This window comes from Megalops cyprinoides, chromosome 11, assembly GCF_013368585.1.
Source record: "Megalops cyprinoides isolate fMegCyp1 chromosome 11, fMegCyp1.pri, whole genome shotgun sequence".
NCBI lineage: Eukaryota > Metazoa > Chordata > Actinopteri > Elopiformes > Megalopidae > Megalops > Megalops cyprinoides.
In genome coordinates this window covers 9,790,733-9,812,055 of record NC_050593.1, presented here as the reverse complement: position 1 = coordinate 9,812,055, position 21,323 = coordinate 9,790,733, and the positions used below count along the sequence as shown (strand labels likewise).

The window sequence follows — 21,323 nt, the reverse complement described above, 5'->3', positions numbered from 1 at the left end:
AGGCTGTGACATCACAACTGCCAATTTCATGAGCCCAGACGCAGGCGGTGACATCATTAGTGCAGCAAGGCGCCAGTCTCCCAGAATCAGAATGAATTCCTTCCATCTGAAGTCTAAGCTCCAGCGTAGTTATCCTGACACAAAACGTCTCTTTCCGCTTCTGGGACCTACCGTAAGATCAATGCTACAAAGTTTTGTTTTCCTTCTCGGTCTTCGCAGAATTCATGTAAAACAAATCACCTTTTCCATGGAACCCAGTTTTTATGCGCATATATTTTTGTTCACATTGTCTTTTTTTGTACTATTTTCTACTTTTTATACATAAAAATCCATTCTTCCATGATGATTCCAGAAAAGACGAAAAAACATAAAAAAAAAAAAAATTAGTGGTGACGGGTAACAAGTTCTGTCAGTAAACTCTCATTCTCCTCTCCAAAGCTCAGAGACCTTCCACAGAGTGGCAGACAGCGCTGGCACATGGCTTCGCTCTGAGGCTGAACTTCTTCAATCAGGGTGGCTCATGTGCTCAGAGATTGATTGAGTGAGACTGGAGTGATTACAAGGAAGGTAAAGCCAAAAAATTTGCCAGGATTTTTCTTCTTGACTGATATGATGGCAAATAAATTCAGTTGGTATGTTCATGCACAGGTATTCCTTTAGTCTCTCTGTGTGAGAGAGGGACTTTTGGCAACTGCAGTGACGGGCAGGTGGTGGTTTTTTTGTGTATTTTTGTTTTTTTTTGCGCGTTTGTTTTTCCAGACATTTTGGAAGCATCACGGGGGACGCCTGTGATAGTCATTGCTCCTTCGGTGTGTGGCGGTTGTGTGTGTTTGTGTGTGGTTCTGGAGGGTGGATCTGTCGTGATGCTCAGAAGGTGAGGGGCGGAGCCGGGCGGCGCTCTTTAGAACTTGAACTCCTTGGTCTGCAGGTTGGAGGCGGGGTCAAAGTTGAACGTGCCGCCTTGAGTGGGCTCGGGGATGAGGCTGGGGTCCTCGTCAATCTGCGGGAGAGGAGCAGGCAGAATTGTTAGCGGAGCTATGCGTCTCACGTTCCCTTAGTATGAGTGGCTGACTTCTGCCAGACACTCAGCCTGGCTCTGCTGATCACTAGCAAATCCAAATCTCCATTTGATCAGCTAGGCCTCAGTTAGGCAACGACTCTACAGAGGTTGAGCGGATACACTCACAATGTGAGGAGACACTAAACACAATTACACCAAACACTCACGCCAAACAGAACTCAAACAGGGATCACAGTGTCACGTCCATTGCCAATGTAATACCACAAGTCTGGGACAAGTCCCTGTCTATGATCACGATTTTTACATTCATTCATAAATGTTTTTGGTGAATTTAATGATGAAATTAAGTCTTTTTTAATGGAGATTTTGTGTGGTCTGACTGCGCGAATCTGTGGCTCCAGGCTCGGTGGCAGCACTCACGTCATCCCCTGAAAAGTACTGGTCGATGATCTCGAATGCCAGCTTGTAGATGTCCTCGTTCTCGTGCTGCTGCAGGTTTTCGATCTTCTCCAAACCTGCAGTTGGGAAACAAGAGCATTAAAGCCACAGCTGAGACACCGCACCACCTGAGGAAGGGATCATCATAACATCTGTTAAGCTTCCCTTATGTCTTTTAACATGCATTACATTACATGCATTTAACAGACACTCTTATCCAGAGTGACTTCCAGCACAAGAAAACAGAAATATATCTATTCAAAATAAATGAGCAACAGTGTCAGACCAACAACACTCCCAGACCAGCAAGTCTGAACACAACACCATTCAAGTACTACCACAAGTTAACTTGCGCTAATCTGAAACTAGACAGCCTATACTATGTGTGGAGTCTGGCATAGATTTCAGTAAATTATCACATAAAAAACTAAATTGTTGTTGGGGTGCGTACACAGTGAATAGCCCATATAAAGCCACTGTGTCTAAGCCCTTTTGGCGGAAAAGCTGCAGTGCTGTGCAGTGACTGCAGGTGGCGCTCACCCCCACACTCCTCGATGATCTCGGCGATGGTGCTGGCCTCCTCTCCCGCCATGATCAGGACATTCTTCAGCCCGTCCAGGACCACCTGGACCACCTGGGAGTCCTTCACCGACAGCAGGCTGCAGAACGGCGGGATGACGTTCTGCTGCACCAGGTACTCCACCTGCCGAACGGCACGGCAAACCGCCCGTCAGTCTGTCCGCTGGCCTGCGCCTGCCTCTCACAGCTTGCCTATCGAACGGGAACGCTCACCTGCTCTTTCCTTCCGCTTATTGTGAGGTTGCTGATGGCCCAGGCGGCCTCCTTCTGCGTGCCGAAGTCCCCCTGCAGAGAGAGAGCACGGTGAGCAGGGGTGTGTGCGTGAGGAGCAGCACTGCTGCTGTGCAAGGCTTCATTCAGTGACTCAGCTCCCTGCGCTGAGTGTTCCGTCATGCGCGTGTTCTAGCGTCCGATTCGCTGCCACAGGACATGACCGACAGACGTCCCATCTCTCAGCTCCCCGTCACTGCAGCTCCTGTGCCCCAGACAACGAGTTCATGCTACAGAGATGCTCTGTGGGGCTTGTCATTCTGACCAGTGTGCCTGCATGCTAACTGTCATACACCTTTGGGGAAGCAAACGGGCAGCATTAGACTGGACTGTCACAAATCACAGTGAAAGATAACAGGGCAAGAGGATGAAGTTCAAATATTGAGTCGAAGGGAAAGTGCAAAGAGACAGCTTTCTGCATCCCATCTGGGAGAGCACTCAGAAGTACCAGCTAGAGACGAGCGTGACTGGGTGACACTGATATCCGTGTATTGGTGAACACACAGGTTTGTTTGCTAGGTGGCACTGGTGTACAAGTGGATAGACCGGTGCAGACAGATTCCTTGATAGGTGACACTAGTGTACCGGTGGGTTAACAAGTCCTGACAGGATCGTTACTAGGTGACACTGGTGCACAAGTGTGTGAACACGTCATGACAGGATCGTTGCTAGGTGATGCTAGACGCTGACTGGGCTGTTGCTGGGTATCCAGGATGTGGCTCTCTCACCTTGGCCAGCTGGTGGATGATCATGGGGATGAGGCCAGCATCAATCACTGCCTGCACCTGCTGCTGGTTCCCGGCTGTGATGTTGGACAGGAACCACACTGCCTCCTACAGGATGGACACACATGGGTTTAGTGCTGCGGGGACTAGCACATAAACATATACACAGACAGAAAGAGAGAGACCCACAGCAGATTCTGTGGCCACAATCAACACAGCACTTACATAGGACTACTGCACGATGAGTACTCTGTATCCATGTACCTGGCATGCAAGAGCCCTTAGACCAGCTTTTAGTCTTCGTACATCCCTCCATTAAAGTTCCTGTTACCATGGAAACCCAAACACCAAAAGCACTACATTCATGCGCAGAGTAGCATTCAGATCACAGTGAGGTTCTAACAGGTCCTACAGTGAGAGTGAAAGGCCTCTAGAATAATGCCTGTGTTGTCGCCTGTTTCTGCTGCATTTAATCTGGACCCACAGCAGTCCCACATGCCATCACCCATTTTCCACTGTTCCAGTCACCTCAACCATTTACTCCTGTTTTATTCTGTAAATAACGCCTACATGTTTAAGTATATGCAATTAGCCACAATTACAAAATAAGCTTCTCAATTTAGAAACTCGTCTTTCCTTTCAATAAAAGATGCAGTTATACTGGTCCACACACAGTGGACCTAGACATGACGTCTGTAATGCCTGTCTATCAGGATACTGAAACACCACTTTAAAAATGCCAGGCAACTCAAACTGAATGTGGCAACCACACCCCTTAACAGAGCAGTAATAATATGGTGTCGCCTGAAGGTATAGTTACTGTTGCAGCAGTCATTGCAATTCCACTATATACTGCAAATAGCAAATCACCTGTTGTGTCCGCAACTTGTAAAAAGATGACTTTATACATAATATAAGTTAATAGGGATTGATCTCTGGATTCTGTATGCACAAAAGTATCACAAAAACACAGCAATAACGGGAAAGGATTCCTCAGCAGGAAAACAGTTCCACAAAATTTCCGAAGTACAGGTGTGAAGAAAGCCAGCGAGCGGCATCTGGTGGACACAGTGCACTGGTGCAGGAGTGCGGCCGCGTGCAGCCGAAGGCCGTCCCCCCCCCCCGGCAGCCTCACCTTGTTGATCTTCTCCTTGGGGTGCGTGAGCAGGTTGGGGAAGTGGGAGAGCACGTCGCAGTTGAGCACCACCTGTGTCTGCTCGTCCGTCCCCGTCACGATGTTACCCACCGCCCTCAGAGCCGCTGTCTGAAAGCAGAAAGCGGCACGCGAATGTGACCAAGGAGCCTGGCTCCACACCCTTCCCCTCAAAAAGACCTCACACTTCATATGTGACACTCATTTTTATTTTTAAGTCCTTGAAAACTATAGTGTTCACCTTGAGCGGAGGTGAAGGTGAAAGAAGGATATAGGTCCCCAAATGTCAAGCAAACACACTAATTCAGCAATTCAGAACGCACACTGTCTTCTCAGACTTGCCCTTTTCCCTGTATACCAGACAGTGGCTCTGATATTGAACACACTTCTAATTCTGACTGAAAGTGAATACAGTGCTGATGTATGTGCTGCAGTGAATCTGGTGTATTCTGCACCTCATTCTTACATATAAAATAACTGACGTGCACATACCTGCACAATGCCACCGATAATCAGCTACTGAAATCTGACTGTCTGGTCTGATTACATTACATTACACGCATTTAACAGATTTAGCAGGCTACCAGCACAATAGAACATAAGTTGAACGAAGTAGAACAGTGAAGCTGAAGTGGTGTCAGACCAGACTAACAACACTCCCAGACCAGTGAGTGTGAGCATGATTGTTATATACGGACCCTGTTGAGCAACCCCTGTGCACTCGTTTAAACATCTAAACTTGCCATATTTAAATCATACACAAAGTTAACATGTCAGTTAATACCACCTCATGGCGACTTTCCACGACTAGCCACGTACCTGAACTTTGACCTCTTGGTGGCTGAGCAGTGGGACAAGGAAGGGCACCACGCCCGAGTCGATGACCATCTGGATCTGCTCGTTCCCGCCGTCCGTCAGGTAGGACAGAGCCCACACCGTGTCCACCAGGATCTGTCCAGGACAGAGAGGGGGACCAAACACACATGGAAAAAGGTGTAGAGCCACAAAGCACGCAGGGATATGCAGAAAGGCGGACGCCGTGGATATCAGACACTTTTCAAACAGTACTGTTAAAAAAAAAAAAAAAAGCATGCTGAAGGAACTGTGTTTACAATACACACCACAGAGAGAGTATCTGAAACCACTCCCTCCACAGGTAACAGGGTGCAGCTTTATGATGTTAGCAGTAGCTGTATGCTGCATGTTCACCTTAGTCACCACAGGGGGCGCGCACATACTTACGTTGATATCGGTGTGGTATATTAGCACGCACAGAGCTGGCAGGATCTGAAGGGGAGACAGACAGAAACAGCATTGGAGCCACAGTGAGGTGTGTGGGTGCAGGCGTCCGCTCTGGACACAACATTCTATTCAATTATCTCTCTGCCTGGCAGCCACTCACATCCAGCTTGCATAGCTTACATTTTTTCAGATTAGGTTTCTATCACACTGTGCGAATCTGCTTATGCACACAGCAGTGGAGGCTTTTCTGTGTGACCCGGGGGAACAGGCTCACAGGCCAGTGCCGTTCTGGGTCACACTGACTGCGGGCTTCCTTTCACTGATCTTAACCGTATGCGGATCGGCAGATGCTGGGGGCTCACTGGGTAAGGACTGTTCCAGGAGTGTTCCAGATGATAGATGGATTAATGAATCTGCCCAGCACTGATCAAAAGATGGAAAAAAAATCTTCACATTACCGAACATTAATCCCTCATCCTGGCTACAGGAGCCCTGCCGCCCGTCAATGAACACTAATGCATGGCCCTGGCGACAGCAGCCCCGCATTTCGCATTCAGAGCACACTCCGCTTAATCAACACTGCCATCATTAGATCCCCTTCCATTTAGAGGCAATAACTGCATGACAGGGCAGGGAGATTAAGCATGCACACGCGCTCTGAAAACGCTGGGGCAACGCGAGCAGAACGTCGAGGGCTCGTGATGAAGAGCGAGTGTCTGACAGACCAAGGTGGGGGGAGTTGCTGTTCTCAGGAGAGCCAACGCTTTTCCACCAATCAGACCAATCGACACATTTCCACCAATTAGACCAATCGACACATTTCCACCAATCAGACCAATCGACACATTTTCCACCAGTCGCCACTGTTGGTTTGTGTGGTAAGTTCTCATTCTGAACAGGCTAATGTTACTGCGTTCTGACTGCGGCCTATCGCTGTTCTGTTGACATGCACACACAGGCAGACAAATTAATCCTATGTTTGCAAGCCGGTTTCTGAAACCTGCCTTTCATGTTTTTAATGATCTAACGTAATATCACATTTCACATCTTATTTTGGACTGCTAATGGCTAATGGTTAATGTTAGGATGTTCTGTTCTAAAACGTAGCCAGTTTACAGTTGGCTGGTCTGCAAACCCAGTGTTGCACATGTATGACATGATAAGCAGTAAATGGTTGTTATAGTGGGAAATGAATATGTTTTTGGTATCACTCAGAGATACAACCATTTCAGAGATACAAACGACCACCGGTCCTCCGGTCCTTACATGTTTGGATCTCTGAGGTTCTTCTGTATTCATTCAACAGGCTGAGCACCCAAAATGCCACAGTGCGGGCCAGGACTTCAGCGCTGTGGAGAAGGCTGGGATCTGAGACAGACTAGTCCTGACTGCCACCCGCACAAACAGATTCCATCTTGCTGCAGTTGGAGCAGACTGGTTCAGATCAAACCTTGTGTGTGTGTGGGCGCACAGCTACAACAGCAGGCCAGCCACACACCAAGCTACACCACCAGAGGGAGAAAGTGCTTGCGTGTGTGTGTGTGTCCACAGGGGAGGTTCTGTGTTCCTCCCTTGCACTCTGAATAGGGATATCAGACTGCCTTCCTGAAGCATCATCAGCTATTTAAAGAGAGAGTTGAAAAGCTACAGGACATCCCTGTCTGTCACTCAGACACCAGGCACCACCCCACATCTCAGAGGTGCTTGTACGTATTGATCAAACCTGTCCCTTCAGCCAGGAGGCGTGCTTCCTGTGCAAGCACACGCTCACAGACAGCACACAGCTGCATGTCCTGCAAGCGTGTGCATTACATATACCAGCTCCTCTCTTTGGCTAAAAACACTATAATTCAGCAGGAAGCACCAGCAATGGGACCCCTGTGTGTTATCAAAAACACAAGTGTCCAAAAAAACACAGGACAAAACACAGAAGGGGACAAACTTTTCACAAAACAAAACACTTTCCCCTGTGTATGCAGGGAATCAGTCTGACATAGCCACGCCCTCACAGCCACACCCCCCCACAAGGCCACACCTCCTGCACTGTCTCCATGGGCGGGGGCGGGTCCTTGTTCCTGCACAGGTTGACGATGACCCAGGTGACGTTGCGGAGGAAGGTGATGGGGATGGAGGGGTTGATGAAGGACAGCAGGGGCTTGACCACGCCCAGGGAGATGACGTAGTCGCGGCACTGCGGCCCGTCACCTGGGGGGAGACAGGAGCGTCAGCGTGCGCCCGGGCGCGGTGACGGGTGTGCGCTTCGGAAACGCGGCTCACCGATGATGTTTCCCAGGGCCCACACAGCCTGCTCGCACACGTTCTGATGGGGAGAGTGCAGCAGCCGCAGGAACAGGGGGACAGCGTCTGCGGAAACACAGCAGGCAGGAGCGTCAGCAGGAGCATGCCGAGAGATAGATACACACACCTGTATAACCACCACATACACGCCCAACACACGCACTATACACAGACACAGGCAGACGCACTCTCTCCGGACTCACTTGATTTGACGACAGCCTGAGTCTGTGCGGAGGTCCCAGAGGCAATGTTGGTCAGAGCCCACGCCGCTTCAAACTGCAAGGAAGGACTGGGAGGGGGGAGAAGAGGTTAGAGGGCTTTAGTGCATGAGGCCTCAAACTCCAACCCACCCACAGCAGCCCCACTGTAAATGTGCTAGCCCCTCCCATTTCCCCTTATTTCATCATATCACCAGTCTTTCTGCCACTGCCTCCTGTAATCGATCCTCTGTTCCTTTACAGCACCGGGTACTGTCAAGCTTGTTCCTCCTACCACAGGTGGAGGCGGTAAGCAGTGCGTAAGCCTGCCGTTACACGGGGCAGAAACTCACACAGTGGAGCGGTGCGGCCCCTGCACAAACGCATACACTCACACTGTACCTCCCCCACAGTAACACGCACACTTACTTGTCATCCCTCTCCAGGCATTTGACCAGGATGGGGAGAATCCCAGACTTTATCAAGTCGTCGATGGGGGGATTTCTGTCGCTGGAGAGTAACTTTCTGCAAGAAGCGAGAGGACAGAAGGTAAAGGTGTCACAGAGAGAGGGACAGGGTGCAGGAGTCAGACACCACACACGCACCCACACTCATGTACACATACATAACTGGCTGCACTCTCATCACAAGGACGTAGTGCCACTGCATAAACAGGAACTTCAGTAGCTGACAATATAGTGCAGTATGTGAATAATGATAGTGCAGAGCTCTCTGCGCAGACGCTGCAGGGTGTGTATGACGATACAGTATAGCGCTCTCTGCGCAGACGCTGCAGGGTGTGTATGACGATACAGTATAGAGCTCTCTGCGCAGACGCCGCAGGGTGTGTATGACGATACAGTATAGCGCTCTCTGCGCAGACGCTGCAGGGTGTGTATGACGATACAGTATAGAGCTCTCTGCGCAGACGCCGCAGGGTGTGTATGACGATACAGTATAGCGCTCTCTGCGCAGACGCCGCAGGGTGTGTATGACGATACAGTATAGAGCTCTCTGCGCAGACGCCGCAGGGTGTGTATGACGATACAGTATAGAGCTCTCTGCGCAGACGCTGCAGGGTGTGTATGACGATGCAGTATAGAGCTCTGCGCAGACGCTGCAGGGTGTGTATGACGATACAGCATAGCGCTCTCTGCGCAGACGCCGCAGGGTGTGTATGACGATACAGCATAGCGCTCTCTGCGCAGACGCTGCAGGGTGTAAACACCCCTCTGTGGCATACCTTGCTGCCTGCACAGCACTGAGCTGGACCACTGCATTATCACTGGTGGCATTCTATAACGAGAGAGAGAAAAACAGTCACAGCAGCACACCGAGTCTCGGGCAGCCAGGACCCAGAACAGCGCGTCACACAGGAGCCAGGGCACCGAGTCACTAGCCACTGTCACCTTCTGTTCACTTCCAAGTACTTCACAAACATGGAGGTGAGCCTTACCTGTAGGATTGCATCTAGTGTTACATTTTGCTAAAAAAAAAAAATAAAGAAAACAGTTATCAGGTAAGAATCTCAAAGAATACAACAAGTCAACACAGAATAACAAGACAGTAAACACCTCTTTGTTTCGTAACTATCCCCACTGTAGTTTTGCCTTAGAAACTTTGCTATGTTGCCATATCCTGTGGCTCTGGTTTTTAAAATACAATTCCCCCTCGTTCTCCCATTTCTGTAATCACTGGTCACATGTTAGGCTTGTCTCACCACAATGTTCTCTGCACATGCACAGGAGCGCTGGCATAGCGAATGAAATCCTCTGATACACTCGTACGCACATGAGCAAGTCCCACAATGCACCAGGAGAGAACATAGATAGCAGGTGGGCGTCTCCTTGACATGATCTGATCACCCTACCAACACAGTCACCACTATCCCTGTCAGAGCGAGGTTGATGTATGTGGCCCTGGTCACCGTCAGGTGGCGGCGCAACCGGGCTCAAACCCGGGCCATAGGGCTCAGCCTTAGCTGAGACAGCCGCTTGGGGGCCCGTTCCTGTGCACCTCACTTGATATTGATATGACGAGGCGTGACCTCATGTGACTGCTCCAGAAACCAGACTGGTGTGCAAGAGAACAGCCCTAAGTTCTGACCTCGTGGAGGACAGGAGACCAGCAGAGGACGCAGATAAGAGACTCACCCCTTTGAAATCGGCGTCTACGTCCGAGTCTTCGAGGCTTTCTTCCTGTGGAACGTTTCGCTTCTTCAGTAGGTGCTCATCTCTTTTGTTCTGGAAGGGATGCAGAAAAAAAAACCATGTTGGAGGGAACAGTACGCTGGCAATGCACACAGATATCACGAGCAAAACTGAATCTGGCTCACAGAATGACATCTGAATCTCTCTGACCTAGGGTTAGCATGGAGGCCAGGGGGGTTTAAGTTTTTTCCTATTGGTTCCCTCAGCATTCTGCATACTCTTCCTTGAGTATAGGTCCTGCATGCTGTTCATTACTTCCTTGAGCATGGGTCCTGCACAGCGCACATCAGTAAGAGGCAAGAAGAGAGTGCCGGCTGCTAGGGGACGCTGTGTCACACAGGCCTGCTTATAGGCCCACTTCCAGGATTTCAGATGATCAGATTTCACTCAGACGCAGAGAATGAGGCGGACCGGATAAGCGCCTTCCCAACACCACACATAAGACAGGGAGGAATTCAGCACATTACGCAAACGCGGACACAAAGCCTCCTTTATCAAGAGCATATTCCTTGACAGTGACAGTTCAAACCCAATCTCATTTTAGTGTGGTAGCTGGAGACGTAGAAGGCCATTCTAGAAGCAGGGGGAACCCTGTTTTGTTGGTAGGTGTTGTACAAGGAGGAGGAGCCCTGTGGTTCTAGAACAAGAGGTTCCCTGTAGTGTTTGTGGCTGTTCTAGAAGCAGGGGGAACCCTGTGGTGTTTGTGGCCATTCTAGAAGCAGAAACTGTCTGGCTGAGCACAGACGCACTAGAAGCAGAGCCTGTAGGTTTGACTGTCAGGCAAACACAGAACACTCAGTCACTAGTGGCAGCAAACATGCCACTACATCAGGGGACACATGCATACGCACACACACGCGCACACACATGTGCACATGCGCGCACACACACACACAGTGTGTGAGACTACAGGAGGGCGGCGGCCGCGGCTCACAGAATTCCTCCCTGCAGCCACGCTTCGGCAGCACTGCAGTGATGTGCGTTATGACTCACAGGAGGATTCTGTCAGAACTGGATACTGCACCACTCCTCCAGAAACCCAGGCAAAGCAGGGACATGCGCTTTCCAAAAATCACCAGAGCCCCTTCACCACCGGAGGGGTCAGCGTGGCTCCAGGAACACTCAGGACCAAGCAGACCACTAACGCCTCAAGGCACCGGTGCCTGGCCATCACGGATATTCACGACACAGACACCAGAGGTCCTGCTCTTGGGGGGTATTCATCGGTATCTGCCTCCACCGGATCTGCAGGCCCCACCACAGCAGAGGCCTGAGCGTGAAGCACCGCGACACGTGTCTTCTTTCAAATGTCCTGATGAATGAGCCGGACGCCACAAAATCTCCCTCCATGGATTTACTCAGGCCTTCACGACATTACTCATCCGCTAATTGGTAAGCCTCAGGCAGGGGCAGTGGATGGAAGCACCATAACGCTTCAGCACTCATGGGCAGCAGGCAAGGTGGGGGAAGCCTGTTCAGATACAATTGCTGCTGGAGACAGGGGGCGCTGCTGGGCAGATTCTCCCCCTGCTTTGGACAGTCACTGGCTCCCAGTTCTCAAGGGGTTAACTCCCTCTCTGTGCTCACCTTGCACCCTATTACTGCAGAGGTGACCCTCTGTGTCTGCCTTCATGTGCTTCTTTTTTTCAGCTGAATAAAATCCTTCAAACCCCTCCCACAGATGTCAATCATCGATCACAGATTTTCTAGCCTTTAGCTGTTTAATCCATGTGCTTCACATGCACCTTTTTCTGCATCACAGAGCATGTGTTATCTTATCTTATCTTATACGTAGCACACTCTGGGCTCATAGGGTAACGACCCCGCTTCTGCAAAGCGCTGTGGCGAAAGGGGGGGGGGGGGTTCCCCTCATGTAGAACAGGAAAAAGCCCGGGTGTGTGCAATCGCGGGAAGAGGGGTGAGTCATCTCCACTGAAGCTGGCATGGGCCAGAGGACTGTGCCCTTCCGCACTGGAGCGACACAGTTGCTTTTCCCATGATCCTCTGCAGCGGGCCTTTGGACCCCGCCGGAGTGCTGCTGTAAGGTGGTTAGACGCCGGCCATGTGGCCATCTCCGCACCCCCCCCCCCAGCACACGCACCCACCCTGCTCTGAACCTCACTGGCTCCCCCTGCAGGAAGGGCAGGGGAGTGGCCCACATCCGGGACGGAGTCAAACTGAGCCATGAGCCCTGCACAGCTGTGCTACTGACTAAACATCAAATCCCACATCACCCAAACCCAGCAGCTCCAGGCCTGACCAGGAAACACCCGACACCAGCGTGTCCATAACAAACTGCGAAGGGCAGCCCGGGCTGCTATCTGAACACTGAGTGGGAGTTTACACTCACTGAACACCTAGACATAACTGCCACGTCAAATCCATCTACACTTCTCTGGGTAATGTCAGAAAGTATCTGAAAAAAGAACGAGCTAGCACACTGTGTCTAGTTGTGCGAACTGATCCGCAGCACTGAGCTTTACGAGACAAATGTGTGACTGGATGTTGTGACCAACCAAACGCCTTTCCCTGAGGCTTATTTTCTCACAGGAAAACCAGAGTTGACTGTTGACTGTATGCACACAACAGCTTGTATACGCCTACAACAAACCACACCCTTTCCATGAATCTATCCGATTTGTGTGTGTGTGTGTGGCATATCCATGACTGAAGGCTACTGTACTACAAACAGAGAACCCTAAAACACCTCCTACCCTTGAATCTCAATGTTTTTACTTTTAAAAATCAAGGGTAACTTACTTGTAATTCGGGCTGCAACAATTATTCTAACCATTTTGTTAAATCAGTTCTAAAAAATCTGATTAGATTTCCATGGTTTGAACTGCCGATGCAATGTGCTGTCTGAATGCTATCTGAATATCTTAGTTAATACAGCGCAGAGTATTCAGAAGGTGTATCCAAACTCACACGGAGGAGAGGACAGGCGGGTTCAGCGGGTTTCATACACATGATAAATGCAGCTGCATAGGCATATACATTGGATTAACACGTTAGCCATGATGGATGCTGATGCAGGCTAAACAGTATTTTCTGTGATTTGTTGAACGGTGGGTCTGTGTGAATGTGGAGGTGCACTTTTGGCATCTTGCAACGCTCAGACTGAGGGCGCGATGGAGATGCCTGAAATAAGCAGGACCTTTGATGGAGAGTCCACAAAGCAGCAGGACCTCTCACGGAGTGGCCTTAACTGGCAGAACGTCTGATGAAGTGGCCGAAAGAGGCAGAACTGTCTCTGGCTCTCCTTCTGGCCCACCATGGCACTGTGGAATGTAGTCCTCTGAGGGGGGTGGGGGGTCAAGCAAGGTTTGGCCTTTCTAATTTCAGCCTGGGGAGGGTTCAGGGACAAGCCTCAGGGGGCTGGGGGAGGAACCCTGGGGACCAGGGCAATCTGGGCCCAGGCAGGCTGGCAACACACTGGGCAAAACAGACTGTGGGGTCAATGTGTTTGTGAGTGTGTAGGCATTACACTATGTAATATTACTGTCATTTAGTAGACATGCTTATCCAAAACATCTTTCATAGGTTACGATTTTACATGTTATCCATTTATACAGCTGGATATTTACTGAGGCAATTGTGGGTTAAGAACCTTGCCCAGGGGTACAGCAGGAATTGCCCTCCAGGGGAATCAAACCAGCAACCTTTTGGTTATGAGTCCAGCTCCTTCCCACTATGCTGCACTGCCGCCCCGTGTGTGTGAGCGTATGCGTCAGCATGTGTGTAAGTGTATACATGCGTGTGGGAGTGTGTACATGTGTAGGAGCGTGCGTGTGTGTGTGTGTGTTTAAGAGAATGTGTGTGGGTAAAAGCCTATATTCAGGTATTCAGGACTGGGTAGTCCAGGCATGCGTAAAAGGCTGTATTTAGCACTGGGTGGTCCGGTCTAGACCAGGCCCAGGTAAAAGCCTGTATTCAGGACTGGGCAGGCCGTGGCTGGCTAACCCTACCAGCTGATTTCAAGCTCCCTGTTCCTCCTCTTTTCCAATGTTTTGTACCCATTTGGACATCATCAGCGTGACATCATCAACATGAGGCCTCAGTTTATGAGGCCAGACCACACCCTGAAGGCTGGTACACTGCCAAGCCCCTCCTCCCTCCAAGCCTTCCTGAAAGAGGAAGAACCCCAGGACCCGCCCAGCGCATGGGAGCGGGGAGACAAATCAGTAACACATCTCAGCTTTCAAAACAGGAGGAATAATTACACACATTCAGGCTGAATCTCCTCACAGTGAGAGGACCAATGGAAAGTCTGATGACTGAAATCTTCTCAGTTTCAAACCTCCTTTCAGGCGGTTTTGAGGGAAGGGGAGGCTGACAGTAGATGTCCAGCTTTGGGTCACAGGCATAGGAAACGATCACACGAGAGCTCTACAGAGAACCAGAGTAGGATGGAACCTGCTGGCCCTTCAATTTACCAATGAGAGATCACAATTAGCCCTCTCAGGGTGGAGGATTATGGGGTAGTGCATTGCCAGGGATAATGTAGCAGAACCTAATTTGGGCCAGACTGGGACTACTTTCATCAGCGTGGTGCAGATGTCCACCGTCTAGCACAGTGAATGCAGTCCTGATGCACTCACATGCTGCCACATGGAAGACAGGCATACCCACCAGCATTACCTGAAGAACTTGTGGGAGCCACAGTGGTACTGACTGGTGCAACAGGGGGAACCGGGCCTATGAAACCCACTCCAAGCCCACACAAACCCAAAGACATTGAGCTAATTATGCTCTGCCACTGCGGGCTCCCGGTCACGCTGGGCTAACGTCACAGAGCAGATTGGAACCTGCAATGTGCTGGACTGCAGGGCAAGAGCCTTCATGCGCTCTGCAGCCCAGCATATGGGGAGGTGGGGGCTGGCCGCACCCACACAAATGACACACACAGCCAGCTGTACCACACACAGGCAGGAGACACAGTACTATCACTCAGATGCAAGAAGTATCAGCCAATTACCTAATAGCCTTGAGCCCAGATCAAGCGGGGCGGCGCACGGCCCTGACCCCAGATCAGGCAGGGCGGCACACAGCCCTGACCCCAGACCAGGAGGGGCGGCGCGCGGCCCTGACCCCAGATGTGAAATGCACCTGTTATTCTGTCCAGCACAGCTGGCCCTCTTACCTTTCTCAGCTCTACAGTCACTTCATTCCGATGTCTTCTCATAGTCTGAAAGAGAGAGAGAGAGAATGAGAACTGTCTTTCTTTCATCCATCAAGGTGACACTGCTCTATTCTCTGCAGCCACAGCTGCAGAAACAGCACTCAGCTCTGACTGGATGCTACAGTACCAGACAAATACTCCATTCAGTATTTAACAAAGATATACACATTATCAACAGATAAGGTTCGGAGCAGTCCGCTACATTTCTAAGCACCCCATCACTGTGCTGCATATATTGTATATTGTATTGCCTATTACCAATCTGACCGCTAACAGGTTCAGCCTTTCCAGGGACCGTGACTGCTGGCTGTCACACTGACACTGCCATTGCTCAAAGACTGCCCTTCCCACCACTGGCACACCGGGGTGCTCTCACGGGCGGATGAGACTGGACCTGATGGCAGAGCATCCTGGCTCAGGTTCCAGCTCCAAACAGGGCTGTATGTAATCAGAGCGGTGCAGCTCTGCCCCCTGCTAGGACTGCTGTGCTTTGGCGAGGCCCACAGGGCGGGAGAGGATATCCCCCAGCCGGCACTCAGTCACACGCTTCAGCTGGTCATTTCCTCTGGATGATGCCCCCGAGTGACAGCAGGAAGGGGCGGGGCCAGCAAACAGGACACAGAGGACCTGTAGCCTGTTTCAAAAACAGTGTTGAATAGCATTTACGCAGGGCAGCTGCAGGGACACGACTGTATTGGCTGTAGAGGATGGGCAGACGCATCTCCCCTGAGCGACGCCGATTTCACATGACTGCCGCTGTGTGCAGGAGCTTCTTCCGCAGAAACGCCTCTGCGGTGAGAACAGGGAGGTGCAGACACCCCAAACCTCTGGCACAGCGCGGAGCTGGAGGATGCTGCGTGTGTGCCGGTGAGTGTGCGGGGGTGTGTGGGTGTGTTTGAGCACTGTGTGTGTGTAATGTGAGGGCATTATCTCCCATGCTGCTAATGAACTGCAGAAACCATGAGGGTCCGCTGGGCGTGGGGTATGGGACGCCCACTCACCAAGCGTGGGATAGTGGGTACACTAGCTGACACAGGGCCAGTGATCATACTGGGTAAAGTGAGGTGGAGAAAGCCCAACACGAGAAACTCATGGAAAGACACAAAAATCCATCGCTTGTCTGCCAGTCTGACATCCCCAGCTGCACAAAGCTTTCTAAAAGCAGCACAAACGAGAGGGACAGCCCTGCTCTGACAGGCATCCAAAAACTTCTGCACACTTAGCGACTCTCTGTATGGTTTATTAATTGTTACATAAAATCATTAAAATGGAACAAAGGGCTTAGAGAGGAGCCATGTTAACAAACGAACACATTTCTCAAAGATGGCACAGATCTGTGACCTACAAAACGTTTTTTTTCCTCTGAATAAACCGCTTCAATTTCCTAAGCCATCTCACCCTGCTACTGCTCCAATGGAGAGGTGGTACGAGGAATGTCTAAAACCGCAAGCCATTTCCACAGACAACAAACGGGACAACTCAGAGACTCAAGATGCTCAGCAGACAGTCACCATTACATTTCCAAGAGCATGACATCACCATGAAAAGCATAACTTTTTCAGCTCCTCAGAATATTCTAGAAGTGTGCCATCCCCCAGACTCTTATCCCAGCCGGATCCATTAACAGTTCTGTGAAGACTTAAACGGTGTGTCTTGGTTCAGTGTGCTACGCGGAGGGATCAAAATAACTCTAGCTCTTAAGCCGTCATCAAAAGAGGTGTCAGCTGAAGACAAATGACGTGGTCACCTAAGTGACTGAGAAACTGCTCGAGACAATGTCTAGAATTTTCTGGACACTACCTGGTCTGGTAATTATTACATTAAAATTACATCCAGATCTTACATTCTTACATACAATTCTTCGCAGTGGGCAGAAATTCCTCCGACATTTTATATTTTTGCGAAATTATACTTCTCAGACTTTTCTGCCTGCTGTGAGGAAGTCATGCCCTAAGACACTCACACGGGCTCACGGGTTGCAGCAAAGCAACACCTGTAAAAGGCACTGTTGACTTTTGGGACAGTGAACAGCTGCAGAAAGGTGCGTGACCACGACAGAGCTCTCACACGCCAATCCGCCGCAGCCCGATGTGGTAATTCCATCACGGCTTCCTCGAGCAGCGGAGCTGCGCGTTTGAGCAGGATGTTACGTGCAGCCGCAAACCCGCTCACGACACCGGCTTCAATCTAATACACCAATCCCCTGATCTGATCCTCACTGCGCCAAGCGCTGTTCTGACCCAGTCTAACTGCGCTAAATACAAAGAATGTCACAGCAGACCAAATGCAGATCTGGGATCAGTTTGTGTGTCCACACCACGCCATGTATGTTCTCAGGACCTGGTACTGTGAGCCTTGGAAAAGCAATCCGTTTTTTTTCAGCCACACTGAAAATCTCAGAAACACAGAACAAAGAAAGGATAAGACTGTCTTCAATGACTGTGCTGCTGCAGATGACACAAGGCAGGTAAATGACAGCCTTGGCCTGAGGGATGTGCTTGTGAGCTGTAGCCACTGTGCAAGGCCACTGATGCAGGGATCTGAGGGAGGAGATGGGGACAGTAAGGACAGCACCGCTGCCGCACTCTGCTGGGCCACAGAGCCATAGGTCTCACGGTTATTCACGTCCGGACCCTCAAGTGTTAGCTGCTGGACCGTCTGATCTTTGTTGTGCTGTCAGAGCACAACTCTGATTTTTAAGCTGGCTGAAGAAAGAAATGAGCCGATGGACACTGGCAGGGGCCAAATCCATGTGTGCGTGCCTGCAGAGGGGACGGCACGTTTGGATTACAGGCACACACAACCTCAACTGGGTCACTTGAACGAAGATCGCAAGTGCGCTTAGATGCACTTACAGAATGAAGCAAGTTGGTATGGTAAGGGACAGGAAAGCTGACCAATCAAACACGGCGTAATATTGACATATGGGTACCCCCATTAATGGCAAGTTTCTATGAACTAACGCTTCTGAAAACACTTCAACGGTACATTGTCTGCACGTAGCCCTATCACATTAGGCTGACAAGCTACCATATCAAAGAGTTGTTTACAGTATTCTCCCATATTAGATTGACTACTAAGAACCTAAAAGGATCCAGTAACACAGGCTAGCTCCTTCTGTGCTGACAATGGAGAGTAAATTTCGTAATCACAGAAGGCCAACCCCAGTCGTGGACAGCTGCTATGGTGACTGAAGCAGGTTTTTGATTCTACTGAACCGATTCGCTGTGATAACATCTCATAAAATTAAACACGAAACGGGGGAAAGTCACAATTCGTAAAATGTCATGTTTGGAGAAATTCTCATTTAAAACGAGTTCTAAATGTAAAGTTTCATCGGGGATTTCCTCTGAAACACAACAGCGTTGGCCATTTTCCCCTTCGCGCAATATGCCGGCATTAGATTAAAAAATGAATGCGGTATTAGCTAGCTAGCTTCCACGATATTAAACTGTCGCGTTGTATCAGCATGCTTTACATACCGAAGTAAGGTAGCTACCTCTAGGTGATGTGTAAGTAAAGAATCAGACGACACATTTTAATTAAGATATCGCATACCTAGGGACAGCACGGTAGCTAACCGGCTAATGTTGAAATGACACGCCGAAAGGAGAGAGCAGCCGCAGGACTGTCTTAGCCTTGTCTAACAGACTAGCTGGCTAATGTTACCAAACCACGCCAAACTGCTCAGCATGCTAGCAGCTGTTTAAACTTATGCAATCTAGGCTGTACGCTGCGTTCAAAATATTCAGACTATCAGCAATAACACACTGGCTAACAAACAGTACTCAGTGACTAACCATATCCATGTGTGTATTTATTTTAAGACCACTGATCACCGACGACGACAAAATTGGTGCCCCCGTTTATAGGAACTTGCTATCAAGCTAGCTTGATCGTTAGCTAACCTGTTTTGATGGCCATAGCCCACAAACTCAATCTCTCTGCATACGCGTTCCACTTCAGATATACAACAGCTGGTTAGCTGGGCCTTCTTTTGGGTAAGGGGGGAAACCAGGCGTGACGCTCTCAAATGTGCAATCTGGGGGTTTAGCCACCAGTCGGTTAACTACGCTGCTAAGCTAACTTGCTAAGTTACACCTAACCTTAGCTAGCTGGATTTTACAACGCGGCTTGATGGAAGATAAGGGCCTTCTTTAGGCCGCGCCCGATCCACATGATGCTGATGGTAGCCAGCGAGCTTTTTACACTCCGAGCTGGTTTGAAGGGTGGAGGGTTTTCTGGAACCAGCCTTTCTCGTATCCAAGAGCATCCAGCAATACCACCCAAGCTTGTCACAAAAGGCCGGGACACAAGCGTCCACTGCTTGCTCCTCAAACCTACATATACGCCGGGCGACCGGCTCTAGCCGGTTAACCACGACGCCAGGGTACTACGATCTCTGCTTACCTCGACATCGCGTCCCTTGTTTTTAAAGCTCTTAATGCGGTGGTTCTCCAAGCCGGCGTTTTCTGCCATGGCTGTGTGCTTAGCTGAGTGTCGTCCGGCGATCGGAGCTCCAGTGAAAGAGAAGAGCAGTCCGCTGTTGAGCCGAGAGGGGGCGGCCAGACGCAACGCGACGCGTCGGGACAAGAGCGAAAAGAAGGCGGAGCCCCGTTCAGCAACTCAAGCTAACATCAAACATTCTCCCATGTAGTATGAAAAAGAAAAGACCGACTGAAATATGAGTAGGAATATATGCGTATGTTCAACATTTAGCCGACTGACATTAATGTATTGGCTATTTTGCTTGCTTTGCTTTAGTTTGAAGTTATTTGCAGTGAGACTAGTGTTGATGTGCGTCATTTTACGTTGTACGTCCTCAGACTGCGCATGTCTAAGAGGTTGTCCTGGCTTTTTCAAAGCAGAGATTGGAGAGAATGCGCGTAGTTTTGCGCAGATGTGCTGATCTCGAAGTCATGAGGATAGCACGTCCCATTTACTTTAGCTGATCCACGCATTATCATGACCAGTGAATCTGCGCATAATTTTCGCATGTGTTCATATTTCATCTAGGGCCTCGCAACTGGAACTGAAAGCCTGCGACACATTTGTAAGTGAACAGTGATGTGGTGTACCTTCCTAGACTATGAAGGGTGTAATATGCTGCAAGTCATCGTCGCTTGTATGTATCATGATGTGGAAACATGTAAACACATGGTTTAAAGTGACAACGTAATGTTTACATTTATTTTTATGGGCTGGCTGGCTACTCATTAAACGCTTTTCTTTTACACTGATAAAAAATATAATCTGATGATCTCTTGGTAATGTATATGTTGTGAAATTTTTCACAGTTAAATGTCCTGTCATCTAGCTCCATAGATTACAGACACTCACAGTCAGCGGAAAAGTGCGTTATGAAAAAGTACACACGCTGCATACGTTGATCATCCTTCACTATTACGTTGTTTGAAAAGCTCTGTGGAAGGTGACCGCAAAGATTGTGTTTAGCGTAGACTTGTTTGGATCGGCTTCTCCTGATAAGGGGTCAGTTCTCCTCACGTCACAGCTCGTTCCTTTGGCTCGCTGAACTCATCGATGGAAGAGCCCTGTTATCCTAGTGAGAGATAACGCTGGGGCACCAACTCTGACATGTGACTAGCATCGACGTTGAAGGACATCACACGCAAATGTAAACCGCAGGCAGCGAGACTGGCTCAGATTGTGAGTGATCTCTGATCACTTGCTGTGAACAGTACCAGAGAAAACGATACAAAATGAACTCATACAAGGCATTGTTCTGCATCCTTAAAAAGGATCACATAATGTAATACTATGTATTACTATGTAGTAATAGTATGTTTTGATTGACATTTTTAGATACCTGGCACGATTGTGGTTGTAGACAAAAGAGAAAACGTAAACACACCATGCTTTTAGATTGGAACATACAGTAGGCCTGTAAAAATTACCACTGTTCTAAAGTAGTAACTGAGTTACAGTGGAAACAGTACAACTTTCATTATCACACAATCTTTATGACTCCTTGCTTTTTTGACAATTTT

General features: G+C 49.5%; 1 protein-coding gene across 1 annotated transcript; it reads right to left on the bottom strand.

Annotated features, from left to right (window-relative positions):
- Positions 1–732: 732 nt before the first annotated feature.
- LOC118785483 (importin subunit alpha-4-like) lies at positions 733–20,064 on the bottom strand. Its single transcript, XM_036540162.1, has 17 exons — positions 19,726–20,064; positions 15,277–15,321; positions 10,077–10,166; positions 9,380–9,409; positions 9,167–9,219; positions 8,353–8,448; positions 7,930–8,015; positions 7,706–7,792; positions 7,464–7,633; positions 5,429–5,473; positions 5,006–5,137; positions 4,169–4,297; positions 3,037–3,141; positions 2,252–2,323; positions 2,000–2,162; positions 1,442–1,536; positions 733–1,000 (listed from the first exon to the last, which is right to left on the bottom strand). Exons 1-17 carry the CDS (start codon positions 19,792–19,794, stop codon positions 902–904), a joined length of 1,566 nt encoding a protein of 521 aa, XP_036396055.1. The 5' UTR covers positions 19,795–20,064; the 3' UTR covers positions 733–901.
- Between the last annotated feature and the right edge of the window lie 1,259 nt (positions 20,065–21,323).

Excerpts from the sequence above, each read along its gene's own strand:
- LOC118785483 (XM_036540162.1), bottom strand. The coding sequence starts at position 19,794 with ATGGCAGAAAACGCCGGCTTGGAGAACCACCGCATTAAGAGCTTTAAA. Across the intron at positions 8,449-9,166 it reads AGTGCTGTGCAGGCAGCAAG|AAAGTTACTCTCCAGCGACA; the intron begins GTATGCCACAGA and ends CGCTTCTTGCAG. Across the intron at positions 7,634-7,705 it reads GGCCCTGGGAAACATCATCG|GTGACGGGCCGCAGTGCCGC; the intron begins GTGAGCCGCGTT and ends GTCTCCCCCCAG.